This window comes from Drosophila tropicalis, unplaced genomic scaffold (assembly GCF_018151085.1).
Source record: "Drosophila tropicalis isolate 14030-0801.00 unplaced genomic scaffold, ASM1815108v1 contig_593, whole genome shotgun sequence".
Classification (NCBI taxonomy): domain Eukaryota; kingdom Metazoa; phylum Arthropoda; class Insecta; order Diptera; family Drosophilidae; genus Drosophila; species Drosophila tropicalis.
The window spans coordinates 16,338,309-16,360,383 of NW_027173070.1; the positions used below are offsets into that span (position 1 = coordinate 16,338,309).

The 22,075-nt window shown below is 34.4% G+C and overlaps 4 protein-coding genes across 5 annotated transcripts; 2 read left to right on the forward strand and 2 right to left on the reverse strand.

Moving 5' to 3' along the window:
• Positions 1-781: 781 nt before the first annotated feature.
• On the reverse strand, positions 782-5,705 carry LOC137576523 (arylsulfatase B). Its single transcript, XM_068289692.1, has 7 exons — positions 5,207-5,705; positions 3,790-3,908; positions 3,534-3,693; positions 3,384-3,471; positions 1,979-2,370; positions 1,122-1,869; positions 782-1,058 (listed from the first exon to the last, which is right to left on the reverse strand). The coding sequence occupies exons 2-7, from the start codon at positions 3,895-3,897 to the stop codon at positions 833-835; spliced, it is 1,722 nt and encodes a 573-aa protein (XP_068145793.1). The 5' UTR covers positions 3,898-3,908; positions 5,207-5,705; the 3' UTR covers positions 782-832.
• A 68-nt stretch (positions 5,706-5,773) lies between these two features.
• On the reverse strand, positions 5,774-9,060 carry ZnT49B (Zinc transporter 49B). Its single transcript, XM_068290352.1, has 8 exons — positions 8,673-9,060; positions 7,693-8,598; positions 7,503-7,629; positions 7,029-7,435; positions 6,641-6,969; positions 6,507-6,581; positions 6,318-6,431; positions 5,774-6,253 (listed from the first exon to the last, which is right to left on the reverse strand). Exons 2-8 carry the CDS (start codon positions 8,570-8,572, stop codon positions 6,209-6,211), a joined length of 1,977 nt encoding a protein of 658 aa, XP_068146453.1. The 5' UTR covers positions 8,573-8,598; positions 8,673-9,060; the 3' UTR covers positions 5,774-6,208.
• LOC137576997 (methylglutaconyl-CoA hydratase, mitochondrial) lies at positions 9,010-10,238 on the forward strand. Its single transcript, XM_068290353.1, has 3 exons — positions 9,010-9,226; positions 9,293-9,505; positions 9,559-10,238. Exons 1-3 carry the CDS (start codon positions 9,109-9,111, stop codon positions 10,134-10,136), a joined length of 909 nt encoding a protein of 302 aa, XP_068146454.1. The 5' UTR covers positions 9,010-9,108; the 3' UTR covers positions 10,137-10,238.
• A 2,797-nt stretch (positions 10,239-13,035) lies between these two features.
• On the forward strand, positions 13,036-16,851 carry LOC137577261 (uncharacterized). 2 transcript variants are annotated; one of them, XM_068290682.1, is made up of 4 exons: positions 13,036-13,253; positions 15,832-16,022; positions 16,082-16,359; positions 16,434-16,851. In XM_068290682.1, the coding sequence occupies exons 1-4, from the start codon at positions 13,202-13,204 to the stop codon at positions 16,699-16,701; spliced, it is 789 nt and encodes a 262-aa protein (XP_068146783.1). In that variant the 5' UTR covers positions 13,036-13,201; the 3' UTR covers positions 16,702-16,851. The 2 variants fall into 2 exon arrangements, with proteins under 2 accessions (XP_068146783.1, XP_068146784.1); XM_068290683.1 differs by lacking the exon at positions 13,036-13,253 and adding an exon at positions 13,533-13,664.
• The last annotated feature ends 5,224 nt before the right edge of the window (positions 16,852-22,075 follow it).

A 22,075-nucleotide genomic window follows, 5' to 3' on the forward strand; every position in this document is an offset into this window, starting at 1 on the left:
CTTGGCCCAAACATGTCTGAGGGGCATATCTTACTAGTAGAATCTAGGAAGTATTACATATCTCTGCCCAGTACATTTTTATAATAAAAGTATTAGTATTTGAAGATCTGGCAATCTTTGGAAGATCAATGCTCAATCCTGCGACGACATTTTTATAAGAATTTTCGCTTGTTTCGTTAAAAAAGATAGCGCTCCAGAGGAATTGTACGGCCATGACACTACTTTAACACTAAAACCAGTTGGGAATTGCAACTTGTTGAAGCGAAAAATGGCAAGCATGGCTTTGAACTCTAAAGTTCATTTTATATATTCACTTCTTTAAGCTAAAAGAGGAGGGACCAGTTAATATAGAGTGACCAAAATAACTTAATTATATTCTATTTCTCTGTTAATAGAATTTGCTAGACATCTGAAGAATTCATTAATGTGCGTGATTTGTGATTCTCAAATGTATAAAGACATGTTGGTGACCCCAAGGTCGAAGGAGATAGCATTATACACAAGTGGCTGACTTTTTTTATATGGAGCAGTAATTGTCAAAGTGGTCCAGATAGACTTGACAACTGGGAACCCAAAAATAGATTATTACAGTGATTCACAAAAGGAATTGAATCATTTGAAAACTACTGATATGGAGGATGTAATTGTTCATATCGATAAATGACGATTTGTGATTTATTCTTAATAGATTAACCTATTTCCGTTCGTAGTTATTGAGACAGAAGAACATGAGAAATGGAAAGATCAATTAGAAAATCGTATACAAGAAAGATATAAGCAATTGATGGAAATAAAAGATGTATGTACATATATTTATAAGCTACATTAAGAATTAAGAACTTTTAATATAAACAGTCTTTATAGATTGTTCCATTAACATGCTAATATCACCCAAGACATTTTGATTACTGTTTTTGGGATAGTCACCAAAATTCGTCCATGTATAGTTCCAGTATTTGGGATTACCTCGAGGATCATCAGGTAGATTGGAAGGCGGAATGGCAGTGGAATTGAAATGCTTCAACTCTGATAGCAGAGAATTGAGCACCAAAGGATATCTTAAATCAAAGATGAAAATATTCAAGAGCTTCAATCCAATGTGTGGAGTAAAGTAAACTTACTGGGCAGCTAAGTTGTATTGCTCACAAGGATCATCACGCAGGTTGAATAAACAGGGTGTTTGCAGAGGATTACAGACACTGCCCTTTTGGGTATTAGTCTGCTGTTTCGCACAGTTCACCGTGGCAGCTGATCTCAGTCTCTGCTGGTCGGCACGACTTGGTAGAACTTTCAACTGAAGCATAGCTTTGCCGGCCAAACTTTTGGCTACCTGTTGCCAATTATATTGTTGTGGATCCCGTTCACCGGCTGGACCGTACCAGCCATCCCAGGCTCCTTTATAGTTGGTTCCTTTGATTAGTTTCCAGTCGCCCACAGTTAAGGCTGAACTATTCCAAATGTCATCGATATTGTGCAGAACACTTTTACGCGGGGAAGCCTCATCTTGGACAAGGGCTTGCCAAATGCTTTGACCATCGAGTGAAGTACTAAGATTGGCCAGGGCTTCCTTGCCACCGGCAACTTCAACAAAGGTTGGTAACCAATCTGTGATATGCATCGTTTGTTCAGCAACTCGTGGACGCTTAAGATATCGCTGTGACCACACGAGACCAACGCCACGAACACCACCCTCCCATAGCGTGTTTTTCACTCCTCTCAGTGGATAATTCGAAGCAAAGTTCAGGTTGAAACCCTCGGCGGCTCCACCATTGTCTGTGGCAAATACAATAATCGAGTTCTCCAGCATGTTGGACCTTCGCAATTGATCCACAATAATGCCCACCGACTCATCCAATTTGCTAACCATGGCTGGGATCAAAGAGGAATCATCATTATCACCATCAGACATGCAATTGCTGTGTGTTTGTTTGGCAATCTCTGACATGGTCTGGGAACCACATCTCTGATTAATACTCACCCGCATACCTCCGTCTCTTATAATGTTCAATGCGCCCTAATTTAATTACTTCATCATCGGCCACTGGCAGCGGATTATATGGATTGCCAGAGTGAGCTGCCGCATGGGCTACATAGAGAAATAATGGTCCCTTCGATACCGGATGATTGGCTATCACATCTATGGAATGTTGTGTTATCACATCTGTTGTATACTGCCCATGCAATTCGTAGGCAACTTCACTGCCATTTCGCATATCCAGACCCCAGAAACCATGCTCGACTGCTGTATGATCGTTGTAATCGTGATGTCCTGTCCAGTAACCAACGTGACTACTAAAACCACGTCTCAGCGGTGTGTAGGGCATTTTCCAATGGCCAAGATGCCATTTACCGGCAATGTGTGAGGTGTATCTAAACGAAAAGCAAGTTAGGTTTATGTAAATTAAGCGACTCTAAAGTTTTGTAAAATATTACTCATACAACATGTTGTTCATACAATTGTGGACACATTTAATAAGTCTTTGTCTGTATTCATACATTAAATATTTGTTGGACACGTTGCGTATAAATTATATAATATAATATTTTATCTTGTCAACGACCGATTCATGGTGGTCTGGATACCCTCTTTTTGGACTCCCTACATAGTAAAATTCTTGCTTGTTGGTTCCAGAATAAAGTTTGCAATGAGAGCCAAGAAATATAATTGGATTTAATATTTTTTAATTTGTTTAACTCTCCGTTGCACTTATTGGTCTGACCAAACCTTTTTGGCTTTAGAAGTGATTGGAACATCTTTCTGTTATTGGTATTATATGTAAGTATTTTCCAAAATTTAATTCGCTATCGATTGTGTATAATAATACATACATATAATAGAAATTGGAAATAATAAATGTCCATCTCTTTCCACTCCTTTGCCACTACAGAGAAAAGAAAAAAAATGTATACCTACGATTCTTAAAAATGAATCTGTGGTATCTAAAGCTCTTTACAACATTGCATTTAAAGTGAAGTTAGTTAATTAAAAATGTGTAATTAATAAAATGTTGTTAAGCACTTCATTATTTTGTTAGCTCTATAAATATTTGAAGAGGCAAATTAATTTCACTTATCTTAAATATATATACATAAAGTGGATACATGCTCATTTTTAAGTTTTTTCAGGATTATTTGAGCTAAGGAAAGGATAATAAAAAATAAATCTTGTTTTTCGTTTTATATATTATTAATGAATTTTTGTTGAAAATTTGGGATCGTTTAATGCATTTATGTGGGTTTTACAGCCACTCAAAGTCACAGTATCAAAACATGTATCCACATGTGCTCGCCACTGTATATATGTATATCATATTTAATAGAAAACATTTCAGAGAGACAAGTGGCAATCGATCTGTAATTGTATAATCTTCTCTATAACTTACCCCAATTCGTTGAGATATTGCGGTAAGAGTTTCTCCTCCAATGGCAAACCTCTTGGCTCTGCCCCATACAATACTGTATGCTGCATACCTAATATATAGAATTTTCAATTTCAATACCATATTTGGTTAAAAGAATTTAATTAAACGAACCCGTGTGTATGGCATATTTTCCTGTCATCAGCGATGATCTCGAGGGTGTACAAATTGGTGCTACATAGTAACGATTAAGTATTAAACCCGAATAGGCCAAGGCATCAATATTGGGTGTCGGTATCTGAGCAGAGCCATGGAAGCCCACATCATTGAAACCCTGCAAAAAAAAAAAAAAAAAAAAAAAAACACAAAGATAATTATTTTCATCATTTTGTGACAATGCTGGAAAAGTTTGTGATAATTATGTGCTTACCAAATCATCTGCAAGAATATAGATAATATGCGGTTTGGGGGACTGCTGAGAGGATACCGAAATCACGAGCAGCGGCAGAAGCCATAACCAGCAACGAAGCATCATCATCCGACTGTGAACTGAAAGATGAGACCTCATTATTTGACTAATTGTTAGGTATATAGAGATTGCAGAGATTTGCCAGTTGTTGGTTGTGTTTGGCTGTTGCTGTTGTTGTTGTCTATGGCAAATGCCTCATCCGCTCATCTAGACAAATGCAGTCGAATCTCAATTGATTGCCCATTTACCCATTGTCTCTATTCCAAGTGGCATTGATTTCTATTGCAATTTACAAAAACTGAAAATACATGCAAAAAAATTGCCAATTCATTTGCTGCTTTGGCAATGGCTATGAAAATTGGAACTGAATCAGCATTTAGCACACTCAGTTTAACTCAATTCAAGAGTCTCACAATGCTGCTTCAATGTCTTGATGTCAAGTTTGTGCTTTCAATTTGTATATGCCACACACTTCAATTTGATGGCAAATATCATGGTCCCTCTCTCTCTCTCTCTCGATACAAAATGCTAGAACCCGGTCATAGAAACAGTTCCAAGAGCTTACACTTAATTAGCATGCGAATTGAACATCCATTCGCCTTCCCATTGTTAAAGTCATGTTACCGTTAATAGGTCAAAAAACGAAACAAAAAGTTCGGTTTATTTTATACATTACCGAAATATCTACACCCTTGTTAATTATCATCTGAAAAAGATTTATTGGGTTTTGCTTAAAGCAATTCCATTGTTCGATTTACTTTTAAAGCGGCAATTAACACTTTGACGATTATCAGTGAACATAAATACGTCTAGATTTTAGATTCAGGTGATTGCCCTAAAGAAGTAATTTTTTATACAAACAATTATTTGAGTCTATAGCCCTGTTCTTGACTTTTATAACGAATAAATTTGTAGGAATCAAAGTTTATTTTAGCTTTCGCTTTCGTTTCTCATTAAATTTGTCAACTTGATTTGCTTCTAAATCATTTGCCCTTTAGACAGATAATCATTTATAATAATATTTAAATTTTATTGTCAATTCTTAAACGATGCGAAAATAAAATCGTCGCCATTAGTTAACGTTCAAACATTCTTTCGTTGAAAATTTTAAAGTAAAAGTTCAATATTTACTTCAGTAATCATAAAATTCTAAAACATATATTCAGTATACCCATTTCACGTTAGGGTAAACCAAAAAAAAAAAACGACATGATAGGCACATTGGAATGTTGAAAAAAATTAACAACGAAAAGCATATTTAAAGCCATGAAAAACATATTTTAATCCATTTTTTTCTTCTTTTTTTTTACTCACAAACAAAAAAAAAAAACAAAACATATAATTAAACTTCATTTACAAGTCTTTTGTTTAACCTTACCCTTGCAGTTTGTTTATCAACTGAAATGGTTAAACAATTGTCAGGCTTTGTTTATCCCAGACACGAAGTGTAAATGTTTTTGTTGCGGATTTTTAAAATGTTTTTTCGAACTTGATTTGTTTTTTTTTTTTTTTTTGTGGTTTTTAAATTGAAAATAATCTCACATTGGCCATAATCAGATTACGTGTCAGACATGTTCATTATTAATTTAATGTATATTAAATCAATTTTTTCCACTTGACAGTAAATTTTCACAGATTTATAATTAGATAAATGAAATTAAACACTTGATTATTGTAATTTTCTTTTCATTGAATATTCCGCTTGATGGTTTTTGCCGATTAAACCTTTTCAATTCACGCGCCAAACAAGACTGACCCAACGGTAAAACCGGACAGCGTTGCAAGAGCAGAGCAGTGAAAGTGGCTTCTCCTGTTAAATAACAGTGATCATTTCTCTTTCCCCGCTCCCACACGCACTGTTGTCTGTTAAGTGGAAGGCTCGCTAAAGCACTTAAAAATGTTTTTTTTTTTTTTTTTGAACCTGCAAAATGGAAACATTTGAACATCAATTGACATTAATTGCATTTATTTGCTATTTCTTATTTTTTTTCGATATACATAGTGTCTACATTAACCAGGTTTCATGTGTACAAGGGTGATGAATAAGGAGGGGTATGTGTCAGTGTGTGTGGAGAAGCGTTTGTCAAAGACTTTTAACCAAAAAAAATATACATTTAAGAGACAGTCAAAAGTATTCACACATTTTTGTCCTACTACTCGTTTTACATTTACTTTTGACTGCTTTCGCATGTTTTATAATCTTTACAGTGCACATTTTATGCTTATTATCTAAAATATAATTAAACTTGAAAATACAAAGTAAATAATTATATGTTACACAGGCGTTAATTTCAAATATGGAAAGCACCCGAATCACCCAAAGCTTAATTTTTTTCTACATTTTCAATTTAACAGACAACCAGACTACGTACAAGGTTGCTTAGAGTATTTCCAAATCGACGTGTCGGATTTCCGGGAATTGAGCCTGAAAAAAACGAAATACCATGAATTCGAAATCAAATGTTTTGCATAGTTTAGCTTCAACTTACCCGCAAATTCAATTCAATACGATCAATTTCACCGCCCATTAAGTCCACAATATTTTCACCATGAGTTAAAAGAAATGCTTCCAATTCTTCTGTATTTTGGAAATTGCGAACAGTCTATAAAGGAAACAATGGCAAATTATTATATAACTCTAATTAAGAAAAACAAAAGTATTGCTTGAATCGACCTACCGTCAATAACTTGCCAAGATCCTGCTTATCAAGGTATGAGCGTGTTAGTTCTCTTCCATCAAAGTCCAGTTCGGCCTTAGGAGAAAATTATACTTCAGTACTGAGATAATCATTTGATTCTTAAAGTTATCTACCTTATAACGCACTCGCGCATTGCCAATGTCAATGCCCTTAACATCATATATAGCTCTAATCATAACATCAGCCTCTAAAGCAGAATTAATTTTCTCAATGCGATCTGTGGCAATGGAAACACCCACCAAAACATTCGCATTTGTATAGATAATAAATGAGGCAACTGCTCCGAGCAGAGCCCCGATCACCAATGATCCAGCGGCATCAAAAAGTGGTGATCCCGTATAGCTGCTCAGTCCCATGCAGGTGCCGGCTACCACAACGCCCGCAACGGCAGCGGCATCCTCACAAAGCACCACATTTACGCAAGGATCCTTGCCAGACATCACTGTTGGAAAAGGGAAAAAAGATTATCTCTGTTTTCGTAATGTAAATGGCGGACCGTACCATATTCTTTGAACGTCATGTTATTCACAACAGCTGCTCGTTTCAGCTCATTGACGGCCACAATCAGTGTTGCTCCTTCTGAGACAAGGGAACCCATCAATATGCAATAGACCCAAAATAGATCTCCTATTGGCTCTGGATGGATGATGCCTTCAATACCATGATAGACAGACAGACCACAGCCCACACAAAAGATGCCAACTCCGGATATAAGCGAAGAAACATACCGCATGTTCATATAGCCATACGGATGATCAATATCTGGACTCTGTGATGATTTATATATGCCAAAGGCGAGAATTAGTTGATTTACTAAATCTGCTAGCGAGTGTATAACTTCTGCGAACATGCTATGTGAACCGCTATACAACCAACCGCCAAATTTGACAAGTAAATTTGCTGCATTTCTAAGAACAAGAGATTTAAACGAATTAAAAGATTGTATTGGTTTGCAAAAATAATGAATCTTCTTACATGGCAATAGCTGTGGCAACCACTTGTCCTGATTTTGCACTCTCTGCGTGATTGTCGGCCATCACTTTGGTACGGGATCCCATTTCGCGGCGATAATCGCGTAGTCGTCGCTTAACCGTAAACATATCTGCAGAGTCAAAATGATTAGCTCTAATATCACAAGCTGGATATACAACGAATTTTCACTCACTCTGCTGATACTGCTTCCGCTCCCCTTCTTGTTTAAGACGCTCACGTATCATATTTTCCCGAGATCCCCAAACTTTCAATGCTTTGGCTTCGACATCCCGCCTCCAGTAGACTGTCATAGGCGGCTCCTGCTCGTATGGTGATCTTCGTTTAATTTTTGGCAAACATTCCAGATCACTTGGTTTTAGCATGAAATCAGCAATGGCTCTGGACGGGGTGACAAAATTGCGTTCCAGAGAGGTACGATAATCAAATCGAGGTCGCTTAGCAGGAACTACTACGGGAGCAACAGTCTCAATACTTGCCGCTGACGCGCTGGGACTCTTTAAATCTTGGGGTGGCGGAGACGGTGGTGGAGCAGCGCCAGCAGTCGGGGGTGTTTTACTTTCTCCACTGGGTGGTAAAGAAAGATTGCCTCCATCTACTCCTCCAGCTGGTTGTATGGGTGGTATGTTTGACATAAGATTAATAGCAGCAGCTGCTAGAACCGGTTCCTTTAATTTTGCTACTGGCGATAGATCCGATTTTTCAAAAACAATCTCATTGATTTTTGAATCCTCAATGGTCGTCGTGATGGTTAAGATGCCCTTGGTGGTTTTTACCTCGAAATTCTTGGTGGTCACCTCAGCGGGTTTGTCAGCTTTAGGGAGATCGGCAACTCCAACGCCTGCCAATAGTGTCGGCTCCTTCTTTTTTCCGGAGTCGCTGCCACTGCCGCTGCAGCGAAACCGCATACCGAGACGCATACGTCCCGGGAGTTTAGGCGCAGATATGCAAGAGAGCTCATGGTTCCATTTCCATCCGCCAATCTGATGATTATGCCGCAGGTTACTAACTACTGCTCTGTGGAGCTGGAAAAGCTGGACACTGCGAACTAACATCCTGCGCTGCCTTTCGCAGCAGCAACCTGTTGGAAATCCAAATGAATGTATTAGGTATTATTTGCAGGGTTCATGGCCATTCCCATTTCTCAGTACTAACCAGAAATGATCTCCCTTTCGTTCCACTTATTGTTGTTGTTGGAAGTGCTACTTGTGTTCCCATATAACGCAGCTGTAAAATTGTTTCAGCCCTCCACTTTGGGGTAAAACAACCCGTTTTGGTGACTGCTTTATTTGTGAGCGAATCGTAATTGCTAAAATTTTGGTTAAAAAGCTTTTTTTAGAAATTTCACTAAGAATTTAATCACCACCGGTCGAGGTTTGGACTTATCGATAAATATATATCCGATACCACCAGGGCTGCAATATCAAAAACCTATCGGTTAATCGACATTCCGGAGCAAAATGTGCTATCGGCCATCAATGATTATATCTCCCATCTCTAATCAGCTGTTTCTGCCGGTGTTTTGTAATCAGTTTTCGTTTTTATCTTGTATAATTTGTTTTCTAAAGATAATTTTAAAACTATTCTAAAAATGTCTCTGATTTTGAGAGGAGCAGCTCGCCTAGTTCGACCCCTTGTAACAGGTTCCTACTCCTGTCCAAGTCGTCACTATACCGTTGCAGCAGATTCTCTTGGAGATGGCGATGAAGGTAAAATATATTGCGATTCTTATTTACTTCAATTGCATTAATTAAAAATTATTTATTTCTTGAAAGTTCTTGTGGAGCGTTTGGAGGGTTCGCAGAAGGGTATCACTGTGCTGGGACTTAATCGAGCGGCAGCCAAAAACTCATTCAGTCGCGGAATGGTAGAGACTTTTGGTGACATCCTGGAGGATATCAAGCGAGATAATGGTTCTAGAGTAGTGGTGTTAAGAAGTCTTAGTCCAGGAATATTTTGTGCAGGTGCCGATTTGAAGGAACGTAAAGGTGAGGATGTACATATCATTAACAAAGGTCACTATTAATTATGTTTGTTTTAGGCATGAGCACGGATGAGACAGGAGAATTTGTTACCAAATTGCGTAGCCTTCTTGTCAGTATTGAGCAGCTGCCAATGCCTGTAATTGCGGCCCTGGACGGAGCTGCTTTGGGTGGCGGCCTAGAAATGGCTTTAGCCTGTGATATACGCACAGCATCTACGAATGCCAAAATGGGTCTAGTTGAGACTCGATTGGCCATTATTCCCGGTGCAGGAGGCACTCAACGTTTGCCGCGAATTCTCTCTCCTGCTTTGGCCAAAGAGTTGATCTTTACAGCCCGCGTTTTGGATGGTGCGGAGGCAAAGGAATTGGGTCTAGTCAATCATGTGGTACAGCAAAATGAAACAAAAGATGCTGCCTATCAGAAGGCCATCAAATTGGCAGAAGAAATTCTCCCTAATGGCCCAGTGGGTGTGCGCATGGCGAAACTGGCCATTGACAAGGGAATGCAAGTGGATTTGAGCACGGGCTATTCTATTGAGGAAGTTTGCTACTCTCAAGTTATACCCACTAAGGATCGTCTCGAAGGCTTGGCAGCTTTTGCCGAGAAACGCAAACCGGTCTACAAGGGAGAATAATTACGTATTAGATAAATATTAAGCCGAAAAATGCATTTATTAATTATTTTGTTTTTGTTTAACGATGAGACAACCATTAAATTTGTTTTTAATAGAGGTAAACCATTTTATCAACTGCCAAACAACTTTAATTGTTTATATATTACTGTTTTGTTGTGTTTGTTGCATCTGACTGAGTCATTATATCTTAGTCATTGTCAATCGGTTAATTGTTGTAATTATATGAGCACCTACCTACTGATAGATCAGCTCTGTTCTATCTATTCTATTTTGTACTTTTTCTAGCATGCAAAATTCGCTTTTACAATGCGCTTCAATCTAACTATGCGGAAATTGAAAATTTCTTTAGAATTTAAACAGAGTTCAGGTTTTGGAAAGTGACAATTATTGTAATGCATAGAATACAAAAAAATGGATTGATTTACAACTATTTTAATGTAAAAGACATGTTGAATACTCCAGGTAGATATAAGACTATCAAGGTACCGATGTATTTTATAGCCAAACCTAAATTACTTAGCTAATGCAGCTGACCGTATTAAGCATTTTATATGTATTAGAAAGAAAAAGAGATATCTGAGAGGCGTCAAAAATCAGCCATAAATCAACACATCTGATTTAACTTTACCATAACGTATATAAATAAATATCTGTTAGTCTGGGCCTTTCATGTTTGCATGGCCAATAACCCACCAAATCTGTCCATTTTCGTTTGTCTATTCAAAAGTTAGAGTCAGAAGAACTTTGTTTTCATTCATTTGTGGTATTTGTTTAAACTATTTTTTATTTACTACTTAATTGTTTTTTACAGAAAAGTAAAATCAGAATGATTAATGTTAACATTTGATATGTAAAAAGTGAATTTTAGAAAACATCCTTTAATTGGTTTATTTTTTTCTTAACGATTGTTACTTATTCTTTCATTGACAACTATTAGTTATACAGACATACATATAAGTATATATTTTCATATGAAGATTCTATAAACATGATGTTTTCGTTAAATTTTACTAAGCGTTAATAAGTGAAGAGACAAGGAAAAAGCAATATGTACAACGTTTAGTGCCGTTTGCTAAAGATAAAACCGGACTGAAAGTTGCTGAAAGGCTAAAAAATAATCCCACGCCTTCCTCTCCCTTGTCCGTAATAGACTAAAATACATTTACATACAGACCATATCGTATTCAGTTCTGCATAGTTTTGTAAAACAATAGTGGAATGTCTTTAAAATGTAACTAACGGATTTAAAAACTTCAATATGTAACTATGTAGTAACATTATGTGACACTTTCGGCCTTCGTGAGGTGCCGCTTTTTTGCTATACCCTGTAACAATTGAGTAAAGAGTTTATCCAAGTCGTTTAAACTAATCTAAAAATGTTTAATAAATAAAGCGACTAATAATCACTTTTGCTATGAATTGATTTCCAAAGGATCAAAACCTACAAACAAAAAATAAATTTTACAAAAATGCTTTAAATAAATATTTGACCATTATAAATGGTACGATTTTTATTTTTTTGCTTCTTAAGAAGCATCAGCGAAAATGTGGATAACATATTTTATCATATTAATATATATATTAACCAATAACTTGCTGCAATTTATTTAAAAAGTTACTTTGAAAATCAAAATCATAGCAAATCATCACAATTAAAATTAGAATTTCCCTATATATATTAGATATTAAACCTGGGCTAACAAATTTACCAACTATTACTTAATCGTTTTGGGTTTATTTATCTATATTCCTATATCTATGTATATCTTAGCCATATATCAGGATTAGCAATTGTTATTTACAAGTGCTAACTTTGCTAATCCTTTATCTCATTTTAATGCTTTTAATTTTAGTATTAATTGAATAAAGCTGTAATTTGTTAAATGTTTGTGGCAATTAAAAAATTTAAGCCTTTATTTTTAACTAAGAATACTGTCTTTCAATCTGCATGAAAATGTCGACAACTAAATGAAAATTTACTTTAGGAGATATTTAGTAATGAAAAGAAAAGAAAAAAAAAGAAAACGTTTGGCCAATGGTGACGCGGGCATATCCTTAGAGGAGTAAACCGATTGGAATAAAGGGTATAGTCAAGTCGTTGCCGCAACTTGCTTACATTTAGATTCGTACTTAAGGTGTATGGTTATGGTATCTAATTTCTATACACCTACGACTATAGTTATATACACATAGTAAGTACATACATATATAGTTATGTATATGGAAAACTTTATATGCCACCTCAGCCCAAAGGGTTGTGTTCGTGCTCTATTGTATTCTGTTGTTTCTTTCGCTTTTTTGTAAACCACCGAGTTGGAACCAACCACTTTGGGTTTAACTGGCCTCAGACAGAAGAGAAAGACTAAGGCAATGCTCTGACATTGTTATATACCTACTATAACACATGTGCATTTTTTTGTTGTACTTAGGTATGTATGTATTAGAATGATCATTATGAAAACGAATGTATCTATCATTTGGGGTCCCCCCGCCCTACGGGTTGTCCTGGGTGAACGTGTGTTTCCCGCTTAACCATGTCCACAGAGGGCCCACAGAGAGATAGCAGAACACAAAAAGTAACTGACTATTCGGGAGAGAAGCGTGGGGGATCACCGAAGCGGAAAGTCCAACCCCCAAATACTGCAGCAGCTGCAAAAGAAACGCGTACAAGTGGCACGGGCTACAGTAGCTACCAAGTGAATTGGTGTGTGTCTCTCTGTGTGCACGTGTGTGTGTATCTGTGTGGTGTGCACACCACCTATCTGTACATACATATGTGTGTTTTGAGTGTATCTTGCGATCAGCAGGCCGGCACACACTCTGTTGTTGTTTTGTGCTTGGTGGGTTGTTGTTCCTTCGTTTTTTTTTTCAATTCTCTTCTTGCGCTCTTTGACGACGCGTTTGGTCGATCCTCGCTGCGGCTAGAAACGTTCAGTTTCAGTCGTGATATATCAGACATTTGTGCTTGACCATGCAGAGAGCACTCTGAAATTGTTATACATATATACAAACGGATTTGTGAAAGTTGTGCAAAAATAATAAAAGTGTTTAAAACTTAATTCAAAATGCTGCATCGCACAATTGTTTTCTTTATAGTGATTGCCTGGATACAAACAGGTACATGTAAAAATCATTTCAATTAACAAAAAGAATGATGAATTATGTGAAAAGTTTTGGCGACCTATTTATAAATTAAGAAATGAAATCATTTCGTCGCGTGAATAATACGTACCAAATATATAAAAGATATATGTACAAATGTATATATGAAAGCTTTTGCACATAAACATTTGAAAACTGAACGAATGCGAAAAGAAAAACTGAAAAACAAAACGAAAATGTGATTTATATATACATACATCGATCTATGTATAGAGTGATAACACGGACCTTCAAATAGTTTTCAAATGAATTTTCCACCTGTTTCTACAAGTTTCGATATTTTGTGTTAATTCAAAGGAATAAGTGTAGTTAATAACTTACTAAAACTGGCGAATATTTACTTGGCTTAAATACCAAAACTGAAATGTGAATGTATACAATGATTTGTGTCTATTTTTAAATGTAATAGGCATCTGTTTTTTTTTTTCGCACAAAAAAGTTTTTCTCTTTCCTTTATTTTCATTAATAAAAGCTTCAAAGTCAATGAATACATGTGCCAAATAGAAATTACCATACATATAAAACCATGTTCCATTTGAGTCAGATGAAATATTCAGTTCATATAAGTAATACAACATCAAAAGGAAAATTTCCATAGTCTGACAATTCTCATATGTGAGGTCATGTGATCGACAAGTGAAGGACATTTTTATAAATTCCAAAATATGGAAAATTAGTTTCATTTATTTGCATTTTTTATTCGTAAACTGAAAAGAATAATTTTCAAAATTTTAACAGAGTTTTTAAACTATTTGTCCCTTTATAGTTTTTCTTAAATACTTTTGCATAAGACTGGTGATAAATTTGGTTTGCATTTTTTACTACAAAAACGTAACAAACAGATAGGTAATGTCTACACTTGCCACAAAAACTGTTCATACATGCAAGTATCATATGGTAAATTCAAGTTCACATCGGATATTAATAGCGGTATAGTTATAATTTGATAAGTCTGTTTTAGTTTTATATACGAGAAGCATTTTATTTTGAATTTAAAATGAAAATGTGTCAACATTGTAACGTAGAAAAGGTTTCCGTACGCATCGAAAAGGGGGCCTTCGCAGGTTATCAGCTGATCTTAATGGACTCAATAACAATTAAAATTTTAGTTTGTGGTATGTTTTGGCGGCTTTGACTTTCAAGATATCAAATATATAGTTTGACACTCAAAAGAATTGACATTACTTGAGATGAACGAATAATTATTCAAAAACTTAAAAAAAGAAGAAAGCCTTTTCGAGAAATTGGAAAAACTTATATCAACAACACACTTCTCCGTCCAGTACGTAGTAAACACCTATGAAAAAACAGGATCTATTCTTATTCTATATATGGATACCTTTTGTTGTCTCTCGCTGAAAAATATATCTAATCTGAAATGTCAATTTTTTTGTTCTATTTCTTACATCCTTATTGGGAGTTCCTTCCGTCTTGACCACCTGTTAAAAATTCTTAAGATATTGTGAATATTCTATGAATGAAATTTCATACATTTCCAACTTACAACTTACACGCATTTGTTTCTTAGTCCAAACTTTGACAGACAATAAAAGTTTCCAGATATTAATCACAATTTTAGACTCGTAATATTTAGAAAAAAAAGAGTATATTCCAGTCGTAGAATAGTTAGATCTTATGTTCATAGCTAAATCGACTTGTTTAGTAATGCTGGTCAAGAATGTACATATGTATATGTATATGTATGTATGTCATTTTTGTGAGGGTCGAACGACTCCTTGTATATTTTGGCGGTTAAACCCTTGGAGTTCTTGTTTTAGTAATGAATCTTAAAAGTCTGTGATATTTGTTATTTTTTTCATATATATTTTTTGAATCCTCTTTTTTCCGTAACGTTTCCCATAGAAAAAATCGCTTATAAATGTTTGAGAGGTGTTTAGAGAGCTAAAGAGCTAAAGATTAGTAGGTACCTCTATTCGGTTCATTAGTTTACATACAAATGTATCAACTGATCTAAATTACCTTGTATATAAATGAAATATTTATCCCTGTATTAAAAAATCTAAAATCTGCTTTTGTTTTGGGAGCCTTTTTGAACTGGTGACAAGAGTCTCGCTTTTGTTTTGTTTTTAAAATGATTTTGGGGAACATTTTTGTTTATTAGATTCTGGGAAACCGATTTGTTTATTAGATTTTTTATTACTCTCAATTGCAGTAAACATCCGCTGCTTTGTGAAGGGGAGTGAGGTTGTTTGGATGTCCTTATAGTTTGTATTACTTCTTAGAAATGACAAATGTCGCTTCGAAATTTGAGATAGTGAGACTTATACTGGAAATTACATAAATCTTTTATTATACCATGCACCCATAGAGTGAAATGGTATATCAAAGACAATGTCAAAATGTTTGCAACAGACAAAAGAAAGAATTTCTGACCCCATAAAGAACATGATTATCTAGTTAGAGTTCCTTCATTTAAAATAGCTGTTTGTTGTTTATATTTTTATATAATAGAAGCATGAAACTTAGAAATTAAAAACTTAGTCTAAATTACTCTTTATTTACACTAATTCAGGTGGATTATGCTTGCCAATTAAAGAAGAAAGTGAACCTGTGGTGATTGAACTACAAAATGAAGAGATGGAACCCACTGTATTGGATTGTGATTACACTTTAAATGACACAGACTCGTTTTTGACGGTGAAATGGTTTAGAGATGACAAAACCATTTATCAATGGATACGTGGATCTCCACCTGCTCCAATTGTATGTTAAATGTTAAGTATATATCATCATGTTTTAAACATCTCTTTCCCATCCCTTAGCCTGATTACAAAAATGATATTGATAGCTCCTATGAAAGCTCTACGGATCCAAATAAGAGATATAGCTCTTTGGCTCTGATTAATCCAACTATAGACACAACGGGAGATTACAAATGTGTGGTGCAGACGGGAACGGAAACCATTACCCTTCATCAGCGGGTCCAGGTGATTGATGTGAGGAATTATACATTGAATCTGTATCACAATAAGATCCACAATGAGACTCAATTAGAGTGCAAGGTCTCAAATGTCTTTCCAAAGCCCACATTGACTATTACGTAAGTGAAAGAAGGACTTGAACTTTGAACTGTGACAATTGAAACTTAACTTTCTACTCTACTCTACTTGACAGATCGAATGACGAAGATGTCGTCAAAGTGGTGACCAATGATCCTCAAGAGAATGAAGATGGTTACTTTAATGCAACGACTGTTGTGGCTGTCTATGACAATGATGATGATGCCGATTCCTATCAGTGTGTGGTCTCCTTTAAGGGTTATTCCAAGAATTTAACTACCACAGAAACATCATCGTCGGATGGAAGTTTAATTGACCTTAAATTGCATCGATTAAGCTGGTTTTTATGCTATTTGCTTGCAATTCAAATAGCAATATTTTAATTATAAATGTGTTAATATTTGTTGTTTAGTAATTAATAACTCGTTGTTTTTTGTTTAGGCTTGGTACCTCATATACGATTTAAGAATTGGTACAGTAAATACATAACTATTAAACTAAATAAGTCCATATGCCTAAAAGGGCCATAATAATCATTTGTTTCTTTGCATTATTCACTGTGAATACACTTGGTACACTTGGCTGGACCCCCTCCTAGTATATTAGGTGATGCAACCATCCTAGACCCCTCAGCCACACTTTTTTTCGCTTTTGTTTTACTTCCGGATGTGTTGTCAATTGCAATGTGTCAACCCCCGTAACCATTCAAAAGTTTTTGGTCACAATTATACATGGACAACCACAGCCCGACCTAATGATTGTTCTTTAAATCTTTTAGATTTAAAAAAGGACCCTTGAGTATTTCAAAAAACTACGAAAAACTTTCCTTACGTTTCCTTCTTTGGAATTTATGCTATAATTTTCATAATTTTTGGTTTGGTTGGCTTGAGGAAATATCGAACAATCAAAGACTGTATCCTTTTGTTTGGCATATCAACAAATTTATGAAGCTACAGCCAAAAGCACATGAAAATGCACAAGGTATTATAAAATTGTTTAGACATTTGTACAAGGACAAGTTTCCGACACCATAAAGTGTTTATATTCTTGATTAGGATCAACAGCCGAGTCGATCTAGCCATATATGTACATCTGTCCGTCTGTATGAACACCCAGATCTTGGAGTCTATAAGAGATAAAGCTACCAAACCAATCCTAGTGCATAGTAGCGAGCGGGGTTCGTTTGCTTAAAAATTTTTACCACGCCCACTTCCCCACTTGTAATTCTTTACACTATTTTGTCTCCATAATTTAGAAAAAGTAGATTTCCACTTGCAATTTTTTGACTATCTTTATGAAATTCGACAATAAAACTTTTTTATTTCTACCAACCTAACAAGTTTGATTAAAATCGGACAATGAACATGGAATATATACGTATAATCGTGCTTTACTAGGCGACCCATAATGGCGAAGTTGGCCATTGGCTAGTAGTGTAAGAGTGAGGGAGATAGCATATGCTATGATGAGAAATGTAAAATAATTTAACAAACATACATACATACAAACATTTGGTTTTGGGAATTTAAAATATATGTTAACTTGTGCATGGTACACCGAAGTCGGCGAGATGACTTATTTCTCATTTTTTGCTTGAGAAAGTAAACTTTAAATTTGCATTAAAACCTTAAAATTTTACATTTTTAAATATGTATGCACATGTATTTATTATTTTAAGGGTGTGTTCCGTAATGTCAGTTAGAAGAAAGACCTGTGCCAGTGCACAGTTAAAAGCCACAAGCCAAAATAATTTGTTAATGAAAAAAAAAGGCGTGGCCGACCTCGACATACCCCGTAAGAATCGTAATTGTCGTTTAACATTCATTAACATTGCAGTAAATATTGTCACCGTTTGCCGGAATCAATCAAAACAGGCAACATTTAATTATATATATTTTTACAATCAATTGTATATCCGCCATAATTGATAATTAAAATTCAGTGGTAAAAAGGGTAACAATTTAAAAATGTTATTACCTTTCCAAAGTTTTAAAGAATCAACGGGCCTTAATACATCAATTTTATCTGATTTAGGCCCCTGGACTCCAAAGGACCGTGGAGTTTACTCCAGCATTATCGAGTTTTGAATTTTCACTATATTTCTGGTCAAAAGACTTTTGAGATGGGATTTTTATTTCTGGTGCTATTAGTTTAAATTTATAGTCTTGGGTCTATTATCGGTATTATTTAGAAGGTTGCTTCTTTATTTCTTATAAAGAATTTATCTGTTTAAATCTGATGACTTTTTTTTGGTATTAATACAAAGTATTTCAAGTGACAAAATACTTTAGTTGTTAAGTCCCAATATACCCAAATGAGCAAAGAGTGAAATACGTAAATAAAATTAATGAATGAATGAACTTTAACCGGTTTTATGAATGTCATGAGCAAGGAAGTTGATTCACCCCACCTCCGCACTTGTTCCGCTTATAATGCCATATACAAACTATTCTCGGTAACCCATTTGACAAGTTGCTACCCATGTGACCCAATTGTAACCATCCCCCACAGCTCTCTTTAGCCAAAAAGAAATCTCAACAAAAAAAAAAAAAAAAAACACTCAACACTCAATTAAAATGCAGCTCAGGTGTTTGACACCAGGCAAGGTCAGTGTCGTCTCTTGATTTCAATGTATTCGGTTGACTCATCACATCATCTAAGCAACTATCTTTATACAATTCAAATCAGAAGCAACAATCTTTAGAGCTAATGCTAATCGTAGTTTGCATACTAATAAGTTAATTACTCAATGTTGAACTCGATCAATTCGATCCCCTCGCAAAGACAATGCACAGACGGAGGCAGATCCGGAAATCAATTGCGGAAGTAAATCAATTTATTTATTGTTTATAATACTTAACGATGAGTGTTAATATGATAATGAAAAAGAAATGAAAAAAATATTACGCATTGCGAATTTAAGCATTGACAAAAAGTAAATAACAAGTTTTAAGCATTTTAATTTCTCTCTTATTTTTTTTGCCTCTTCATTTTTCTGATATATTTTGCATTTAAAATATTTGAGGCACGATTTGCATGGTAATGAGAGTGAATGATAGTTTTTTTTTTATTCGTTTACGAAAATTGAAATACACAGCACTTACTTTTCTTATAACATCTTCCAGGAATTCACGATTAAACGTAATTCCGGTTGCTTTTCGTGAGAAATACGGTTTAACCATTAAATATACATTAAAGTACAAAAAGTTATAAATCCATGGCATGTGAATGAACTTCCCGATTGTTTGATCTAAGCAATTACCTTTCATTATAGCGATTCTCCAAGATCCAAAGATATCGGTGAATAATGACAGTAGATATAGACTAATTCTATTTAACTGGCTTCCCGATTTCTTTATAATGAGTCTCCATAAAACCTTCCCCCAAAAAAAAACAACAAAAATATGAATTATTATAATAAACCTCATCTTCCTTTGATATTTAGTTAACAAAATGCATTATCTGAATCCAAAATCAATTAACAGCTTATACATATATGGACTTAAACTATTATCCAGTTGCATGAGATCAAACAAACACTTTAATCATAGAAAGTTCATAGATTTTCTTATATTTGTAAAGACGTTATGTTTTAGATATAGTTATTTATTTTTTAACGTTTATTTAAATGATTGAATTCTTTTGAATGATGAAAAGTGATTCGTTAATCCACAACCCTTTCTATTATCCTCGATGGAACCACCTTTTAGTATTGCTTTGCAGGAGGGAAAAGCCACCTAAGTCGAGGTTCAAATTCGCCAAGAAAAACATTATAGTTTAAGTTGGTCTCGACTGAGCCACAAACTAGATGCTACTTTAGTTTATACGAACCTTTTGTATCCTAAAAGGACAAAAGGCAAGTATTGCCAAAGGTAATCATGACAATAAAGTAAAATTAAAAATATAAGGATTCGCTTTTCTTTCCCTTTTGGTGGTTTTTATCGTTCGTCAAAATCCAGAAAACTCATTTTCATTAAGAAAATCAAAGGAAAGAAACTGTAAGCTTAAAGTCCTCCTTTATTACAACAGTGGTGGTCACTAGATTAGGGCGTTTTTTTGGTTTCTAAGTTTGAATTTGATCTTTTCTGCTCCCGAGTAATTTAATGAATAATTTTTTTTTAGTATTTTGTTGATTATTTATTGTACTTACATATATGATAACCGATAAATGTTGTTATTTCGAACAAAATAGAATTACAGCTGGTCAATAGTTTAGCACACACAGTCTTGCCAAAAATTTTTTTGCTTAAGTTTTTCAAACTTAAAACCCCAAAAACGTGCTAACCTGGTGACCACCACATACATACTTATTTTCTTTTAGTTATATAGTACATAATTTGACTTAACAAAAAAAAAAAAAATATCACGAAATGTTTTCTAATTTTGTATATAGTTTAAATTTAAAAAAAAAAGAATTCATAGAAATTTGAACTTTTTAAATGTCGCATCATTCAAGTGAACTATAACTATAATCGGTAATTCTTAGACATCGACACATTGTAATTTTTGACTAGTTGTGGTGTTTCAAAAATAAGTAAATACCTTTGTTTTAAGTTTGAGAGTTTTTTAAAGTTTGCATTTTCAGAAATTGCATTTAATTTATTAATTTTTAAATTTTAAATCCATTAATTGCATCCATCTTTTTTGTTTCCTCTATAAAAAACACAATTTTTGTTATCTTTTGATGTAATCATAATAAAATTTATATAAATATTGACATGCCATCATTATTATCAATTAAAGCAACTCAATTTTAATCAATTGTTTGAAATCTGTTGTGAATAATTCCATATATAATTATAATAATTTAAGCAAACTCCAGCTGTAATTATTATAATTTATTTTATTTATTCTTTTTAAACCTGTAGATCTTTAACAAGTGACAAAACTCAAAAGAATTTGAAGTAGAAAATACATAACTCTTTCAGTTCCGTTCCTTAGATCATTAGATGCATCATTATATATACATAGATATGATAAAGCCAGGGTCCGACCCACTGTTCCCATTAATGTATTTACTTCTAATTCCAAGTCCATTCAAAAAATGGAAAAACCCAACGAAATAAAAAACATTTCCATATCTTTATAGTAACAAAATAATTTAGTCCCTGTCAGGTCATTTAATTTATTGGTAAGTGTTTTGTGTGATTTCGATATCAAATAAGTATTTCTTTTTATTAGAACATCAACTATTATTGATAAGAAAAATGAGTTGATAAAAAACTTTATCATTTTATTGTTATGTGTATTTCAACTGTTAGCCAATTCAGAAGTCAATATTAAGACGAGATATCATAAATCTTTAAGCCGATTCCACAACATGATAACGGATATTAAGTTTCTAAACAAATGAAATTAAACTTGTATCCAATCATTATCAACGGAATACACGAACCAGATAATGTTAGTACCTTATACAAAAGTCACTGAAATACTTGGATATACATACATGTAAAGGGTTTTATCTACTTGTTCTATATAATTGGAGAACAACTCATGGCACATGTCAACTACAGTTCCTACGTCAACAAAGGAGATAAAGAATTGTCGTCAATTATTTGCAATATTTACGAGTACTTTAAAATTAGATCATCCTAAGTTTAAATGAACTAAAAACAAATGGAAAAATACAATTAATGCAAACTGCAAAGTAATTTAACAAAAATCCCCCCCAAACAAATTGGTACACTATGGGATCGTAAATTAGAATCAATTTGTTGACAGGTAAATTTCATTTTTTAAATATTTGAATTGTTA

Coding starts and splice junctions, on each gene's coding strand:
- LOC137576997 (XM_068290353.1), top strand. CDS start 9,109: ATGTCTCTGATTTTGAGAGGAGCAGCTCGCCTAGTTCGACCCCTTGTA. Junction 9,227..9,292: donor TCTTGGAGATGGCGATGAAG/GTAAAATATATT, acceptor ATTTCTTGAAAG/TTCTTGTGGAGCGTTTGGAG. Junction 9,506..9,558: donor CGATTTGAAGGAACGTAAAG/GTGAGGATGTAC, acceptor TGTTTGTTTTAG/GCATGAGCACGGATGAGACA.
- LOC137577261 (XM_068290682.1), top strand. CDS start 13,202: ATGCTGCATCGCACAATTGTTTTCTTTATAGTGATTGCCTGGATACAA. Junction 16,023..16,081: donor GATCTCCACCTGCTCCAATT/GTATGTTAAATG, acceptor CCCATCCCTTAG/CCTGATTACAAAAATGATAT. Junction 16,360..16,433: donor AAGCCCACATTGACTATTAC/GTAAGTGAAAGA, acceptor TCTACTTGACAG/ATCGAATGACGAAGATGTCG.
- LOC137576523 (XM_068289692.1), bottom strand. CDS start 3,897: ATGATGATGCTTCGTTGCTGGTTATGGCTTCTGCCGCTGCTCGTGATT. Junction 2,371..3,383: donor CAATATCTCAACGAATTGGG/GTAAGTTATAGA, acceptor CTTTTCGTTTAG/ATACACCTCACACATTGCCG. Junction 1,059..1,121: donor CAATACAACTTAGCTGCCCA/GTAAGTTTACTT, acceptor CTTTGATTTAAG/ATATCCTTTGGTGCTCAATT.
- ZnT49B (XM_068290352.1), bottom strand. CDS start 8,572: ATGTTAGTTCGCAGTGTCCAGCTTTTCCAGCTCCACAGAGCAGTAGTT. Junction 7,630..7,692: donor GCGGAAGCAGTATCAGCAGA/GTGAGTGAAAAT, acceptor TTGACTCTGCAG/ATATGTTTACGGTTAAGCGA. Junction 7,436..7,502: donor GTTGCCACAGCTATTGCCAT/GTAAGAAGATTC, acceptor TCTTGTTCTTAG/AAATGCAGCAAATTTACTTG.